We start from the raw sequence: 6,875 nt of genomic DNA, 5'->3' as shown, positions 1-6,875 counted from the left end.
GAAGGATAGGCAGGACAAGAAAGCAGCTACTTACATGATAAAGTGGAAAGATAAAAAGGCCAGTTCAGTCCAGTTGTGACTTGTAAATCCATCCTGCCCTCCCCCCTACCCTGCTGGAAATAAAAACCAAAACCTTTTCCATCAATCTTGTACATATCACTTCTCTACCAGATTCTTCTTTGCATCATCTAGGTTAATTAACACATTGGACTCACATACGGCTGGACAGAAAAATGTAACCATTTTAATAAGTGCCTTTTCTGTCAACATTTTTTTTTAAAAAAATTCAGTTGCTTAAGGATTATCAAGCCACCACTGTCAACAAAACAATATCCTTTACTTTTAAATAGGTTTTTTTTTCTTTTTTCTCAATAAGTTAAAAAAAAAACAAAATAACAACCAAAAACCTGTTTAGTGAGTGATATTACCTGGAATTTCACATAGAAACAGAAAGAGGCGACAGGAGAGCAGGGCACTGACGAGGAGACGGCGCGGTGAATCTAGAGCCAAAGCTTCTCAAAGACTACAGCAAGCAAGCGCGCGAGCGCTTCACAGCCGGGACGACTTGCTAACACTAGTGATTTTTATAGTAGTGCTCTGGGCACACCATTGGTCACACCACATGTAGACACAACAGGACGGTCTTAGTCTCCTAAAGTGCAAGATGCCATGTAAAACAGCAACTATTCTCCATGTGATGTCTCACCATAGCTTACGTGGCTTACACTTTTAAGAGTGCAGCTAGGACTTCTTGGGCACGAGAAATCAGGGTGGCACTGGAATGTCTGTTCAGGTCTTCATACACACACGCACACAAGTAAAAAATCATCTGAGGATGCAGTTCTATTTTATTTCTTAAATAGATGGCCAATTTGATTAAGAAGGTGACAAAGCAGCAGTGAACCTCTAAACCAATTAATAGTTCCTCTACAATCCAAACCAGTAACCTCATCATTGTACTTATCCCAGGCAAGGCACAGGGTTAGACAGCAGACAGAGAAAATGGAGAGAACAGGAAGAAAGGGCATCAACAGGGCAGTGTCAAACAACAGTTCAGGAAACCTTTGCAAATCTGATTCCGGATTGTGGATGGATCGCTCTCCCCCACCCTCCTTCATTATTCAAACAGGGCTCGTTACATTAGGATCCAGTTGAGGACCATCCCTGAGATTCAATGTTCGCTGCTTCTGAAATGGAGGATGTCTGGTAACAACTAAGCAGCAGGCTGTGGCAATCTCGCAAGTAAGGATAACTTTGCTTACAGAATAATTTTGTTTTTCCTCCTTTGTCAACAAAAGTCACTGTAGGCTGCAGGGAAGAAACTCAGCAGACAAGCAGCTTTGTTTCCTCCAAAATTGGTACCATTATTTTCCTTTATTGTTCATCTCTATGAATGATTTCTAGATGTTGTGGCTTACCCTTGAACAATTCATGTTGCTACATGCTAAAAATGAATTAAAATACAAGACATTTATACATGTACAAATAAATGTTAAGATGCACCATTTCTATGTATTAGGATTTCTCAAAATAGGACAGGAAATAGCAGCAAACAAGAACAAAGATATTTTCCATAGCTTTTGTAGAAAATCCAGTCAGACAGCTAAGGGGCAGGGCAGACTCCTCAATGTAAGCAGGGCCGTGAGGCAACATTGTCCTGGAGGTTATTCTACTGTATTTAAGGAGTTAGCTTAAATTATAATGTATTATCCTTAAATATAGCCATTAGTTTTCAAAACACTTTCTTCCAGAGAAGTTGCTCATGAATTTTTTTTTTTCCCAAAAAACAAACATAAGCTGGACATTAAGCTGCTTCTAGTAAACGTATGGCCTTTACTCTGAGGCCATTTCTACAGGACATTAACTCTCGCCCTTTGTCTTTTTCAGGAACTGGATTTCCATGAAAACACTAAATGGGACATTTTAAAAAATCACATATTACAGAAATAAAATGTAGTTCAGAATAAATTTATCTTTGTTAAACTGTGTTATTTCATTGTTTTGTTAACTTCTCAAAAGACCTTTTGGAAGAAAAACCAGTTTTTAAAAACCACTCTGTTGGTTAACTAAGCAATGGATGAGTTTTTTTATTAATAACCTGCAATAGAATATTGTTCCAAAATTCATGGATAAAAATTTTCTTCATCTACTTGTAGTAACTTTGGATCAAAATATACAATACACCAGGGATGTGTAAAATGCTAAATGGCCCAATTAGGTGGGAAAAGGAACTAGAGATTTTCCCCCAACAGAGAAAATTCTCATCACTTTTTCTGAAACATCAGGATCAAATGAATTTGTAATTCTATGATTTAGCACTTCTTTAAAAAACCCCAGGACTCAAGTATAGGAAAATGGTATGTGTATGATAGACATATACAGACCCATTCACTTACAGATAGGCCCATATATTCACAAACATTACTTATAAAAGAAAAGTGAAAACAGTACATTTTTATGCATGTTCTAGGAAACTAAATTTTTAGCCTTGTAATTTAGACATAGTTCAAACTGATAACAGATTCATGTTGAAAACCAACTTCCTCCACTCCCTAAAAATGGGCCAATATAACCTTTCCAATATTTTTCTGTCATCACATAATGCACATTGCACATCCCTAAAAAATATCAAGAACAAATAGTGATTTGTACCATGACACACACAATGGGAAGATTTAAGTTCTACTTGGAAGTCGTATCACTATACAGTCTAACTGTGGAGAAAACTATAAGTATGTCTAGTGTGGAAAAGAAAAGCTTAAGAGTATTACAGTGTTTGTTTTTGTTGTTGTTTTAAATCTGTTTACAAAGCATTATGACCCAAATGCGACAAATGACTTGATATTAGATGCTGAAATTTTTCTTATTTGAGATTTACAGACATTTTACGATTAGCCTTTGCTCACTAGGCTGCCAAAACTTATCCTATTGATTTGGCAAATGAGTCATTACAAAAATTCCAATGTGTAATCCCCATTAATTACATAGATGGTTTAGAAGATTTTGAATTGTAGGCTTATTATCTAACATCCTTAAAGAAGAGTTATTAAGCACACTTAAGTGATGTTACATAGATACACATTTCAGAAAAAGCTCTAACCACCACCACTTTCCCCCAAAAGAGGCCATCAAATCAGGCACCAACAGACAGCAGAAAGAAAAAGAGGAATTAATAAACCAACATAAAATGACACTGTCAACTATTCAGTTTAGTGCCCTAGTTCAATTTATTCAACTTCAGCCTTCTTAGGCCTGGTGTGACCAATGCCAGCCCAGGTTTTTAAACCCTATGGTACTTCTAGACAACGTATGTAAATTTACAGTATACAATTTGGATTCACCATGCATGAATACTTTGTGTGTAACATTTAATAAGCTCAATCTACATCCAGAATAATTTACATGAAAGGACAATATTTATTTAAACAGAGCTCAATGGGGTAACCATGGTATCATCAGAGTGCATCCAGAGGAAAAAGGGAGGGGCCAAATGAGAATCAATCAACGGCACTCCCACACCTTTACTGTTTGATCTACACTGCCAGTAACCACATATGGTGCCGTCTTATGGAAATCTGGAAGAAAAAGGAAAGGTTCATTTTAAAATCACATTTGAGTTAGATAACAGTTTTGAATGAGTCACAAAAATAGGCAAGTTCAAAGCCAGGAGATCCACTTTTTACATACCTACACCTCCCTACCCAGAAGGTATCGTTAAGCTTACCAACTGAGTTAGGGAAGTTGAGATTCAGTAACTAAATCCTACTTGACTCCTGACTGCATATGCTAAACCTCATTCCAGCTGAGTAAACACTCAGATCTCAGGATAAACTCAATGAATCTTCTTACGGAACACTATGCTCCAGGTTTAGTATTAAAAGCGCTGCAATCACATTTTAAGTCATGTAACAATCTTGAGAGGTATTAGCCTGATCTTACTGAGGCTTATCTCCATCCTTAGCTGTGTCAATTCTTATTCCAAGTGACCGTACAGGGCAGGTGCAATGGCCAGGAGCGCTTCCTAGGCTGTAAACTTTCTCAGAGCACATAACCAGTATTTTCTCCTAGAGTTTAGAGAGAAAGATGGGTTCCAATCTCTATTTACAGTCTGCAATCAAGCACTTAACTACTGCACCATCAGGGATACTTCATCATGTTCTAGTCTGTTTTTAAAAAACTTATTACTTGATACAGTACACAAAAGACAGTCAACAAGCACCATCACTGTTTACTGCTCACCACTATTTAAGAAACAAGTGATTCAAAATATTCTAAGAATAATAAAAATGTTGTCCATGGATCTAAGGCTTTGCTAGTTCAACTGTGGAACCTGGCCCAATGGGTATGGAATTACTTGGGGTATTTATTAGGAATAAGGACTCTCCAGTCCTACCCCAAACCTATGGAATTTAAAAATCTGCATTTTAGTAAGATCTTCAAGGTGTAATAATATGTATGTGTAATAATTTAAACAGCACTGGTCTAGGGGATTTATCAAAAATTATGGTCAACTCAATGCCCACCCATAGTAATTCTCTTAATGAATTTCTAAAGCCTTAACTTTTTTTTTTTAACAAGTTGGACAGATAATATGTCCAGGTCATAACAAGGCTTACGGTTGGCATATATCATACAAATGCATGAACACCCAATCATCATGCTCATGAAATAGAAAAGGATCAGGCCTTAACTTCTTAAAAAATTATTTTTTTTGACTGAAAATTTAGAATACTGTTTTTTCATACAACCACCCATTGTGTTTTATAATGTTAATTAACACTGCTCAATACAGCTGATCAGTTCTAATGTCTCATTAACCCCTTACAGTACATCTTTCCCCTCACTCAACTTACCCTAAGCTGTAAAACCATCAATTATTTTTTTTTAAAAAAAAGGAAAAATGGCTGCCAAGAGCCATGACTCAGGCCTTGACTTCACACTAGGCTGTAAATCTTAATGGGAGAAGACTGCCTATCTTTTTCCTGCTGGTTAACTCAAAACACCAAGACACAAGGCTTTGTGGTTGGCAGTGCAACACACTAGGGACTACGTCACCAGAGCACTTCAAGGGATGTGTTAGAACACAAAAATATTTTTTGATATCTCATCTCCTTGAAACATATATTTCAAGGCTTAGGGGGAAAATTACTTGAAAACCCATTAAAATCACTGTGGTTGAGCTGGCTTTGACTCTGAGTGACCCTCCACAGGTTTCTGGGACTGTAAGTTGTAATGAGGAAAGACTGTTCATCTTTCTCCCTCACAGCTGCTAATAGATTCAGACTATAGGGACGTGTGTGCCCTTTGGGTTAGCAGCAAAACTGGCTATACACTATACCACCAGAGCACCCTAACACATACTCTAGTGCATTATATTTTACTGTATTAACTACCTTAAACTCTTCAAGGACAGATGCTGAAGATATTTATTAAAATACAATTCCTTGAGTTCCTAGTATGTGAGAGTATTATTACCTGTCACTGGGAAAAGGGAGGAATGAGTGCTTTCAGATTTTTTTTTAAATTACCACCAAAACCCAAAACTCTAAAACCAAATACAGTGGTCAGTTAAGTTTCGTTTTCATGATTCTAGTTTCTGAAACCAATGCTGAAAAGGGGGAATGTAATTTTTTATTTCAGGCTGATAATGGAGAGTTAATACGGGAAGAAAAATTCCAAATTTATGGGAAGAATCCAAAGAGTTTAAATCTGCATTTTTCTAAAACATATGATTATTTCTTACCTAGAAAAGTCCATGCAGTTACATAAAACTTTGTTTGGCATGTCATAACCAATTGCTCAGAAACCTCATAATGTGTACATACCCAAGGAGGTAACAAAGTGTTCGTGCGCATTGAGGGTCTTCATGCATCGCTTGTTCTTGTAATCCCATACACGTAGGGTCTTGTCATCAGCACAACTCAAAATAAACTTTCCCCCAGAATGGAACAGAACTCCACGTACCCAGTTATCATGACCCACCTTAAAAACAAAAAGGACCTGACTGGAACAACTAGAGAAAATCTGAATATAAACTACATAAAAATGTTAAGATTTAGTGAATGTGTAATTTTATTGTGGTTTCATCAAAGAATATGCTTATTCTTAGAAAGTTCATGCTAAAATATGTGGCATAAAGTGCTGTCATGGTGATGTAATACACTCTCAAATGGTTCAGTGTCATGTACACATACATCATACATGAATGTACGCCTACAAACTTGGGCACGTGCACAGAGAAAGTGTTAACTATGACTCTTTGATTAATGTACAGGTATTCACTGTACTGTTCCTATATATTCCCAGTAGGCACACATTTCTCACTGAACAAAAGGTTAAAAGAAAAGTTCTAACGCATGTCTATTCCCTTCCCCATCTAGCTATATCCCATGCCTTAGCAGTTACATTTTTTTAAATTTATCCCAAGACATAAGGATATGTTCAGTGGTTTAATTAATAACTCTGATCATCAAAATATGGCAATTAGTGTAAAAGCGTAGTATCTAACACTGTGAGAACCGTAATTAAGATTTCTGTTCCTTAGGTCTTCCTAGCTACCATACTGGGTAAGGCAGATATAGAACATGTCATAAAAAGCTTTACTGGCTAGCTTTCGTCTAGAAAAAGAAAAAAGTGTGACAGGATAATCTGAAAAAAAAAAATCATTTTTAAAAAATTCTTTCTTTTCCAAACTTCCTATTATAAAATTAAAATAACTAAATTTAAGGAAATTATCTTTAAATACAGTAAAGACGCAAAAAAATCAGTAAGACTGCACTTACAAGGGTCATAAGGCACATGCCAGTACTGACATCCCACATCTTAATAGTCTTGTCTCTAGATCCAGACAGCAAGAATGGTCCAGGCTTGCCACT

At 36.6% G+C, this 6,875-nt stretch overlaps 1 protein-coding gene across 1 annotated transcript in view; it reads right to left on the bottom strand.

The window, feature by feature from the left end:
- Positions 1-3,501: 3,501 nt before the first annotated feature.
- The window catches only part of PAFAH1B1 (platelet-activating factor acetylhydrolase 1b, regulatory subunit 1 (45kDa)), a 39,267-nt gene continuing 35,893 nt past the window's right edge, over positions 3,502-6,875 (bottom strand). Inside the window, exons 9-11 of the mRNA XM_006891100.1 lie at positions 6,783-6,821; positions 5,826-5,982; positions 3,502-3,575 (exon numbers count right to left, since the gene is read on the bottom strand). Coding sequence (XP_006891162.1) covers positions 3,502-3,575; positions 5,826-5,982; positions 6,783-6,821 — 270 coding nt within the window. The remainder of the gene's footprint in view (positions 3,576-5,825; positions 5,983-6,782; positions 6,822-6,875) is intronic.

Source organism: Elephantulus edwardii, unplaced genomic scaffold, assembly GCF_000299155.1.
Source record: "Elephantulus edwardii isolate Elephantulus edwardi_28Jun2011 unplaced genomic scaffold, EleEdw1.0 scaffold00094, whole genome shotgun sequence".
NCBI lineage: Eukaryota > Metazoa > Chordata > Mammalia > Macroscelidea > Macroscelididae > Elephantulus > Elephantulus edwardii.
Note: the sequence above shows the minus strand (reverse complement) of the source record. Positions and strands in the feature narration are given on the sequence as shown.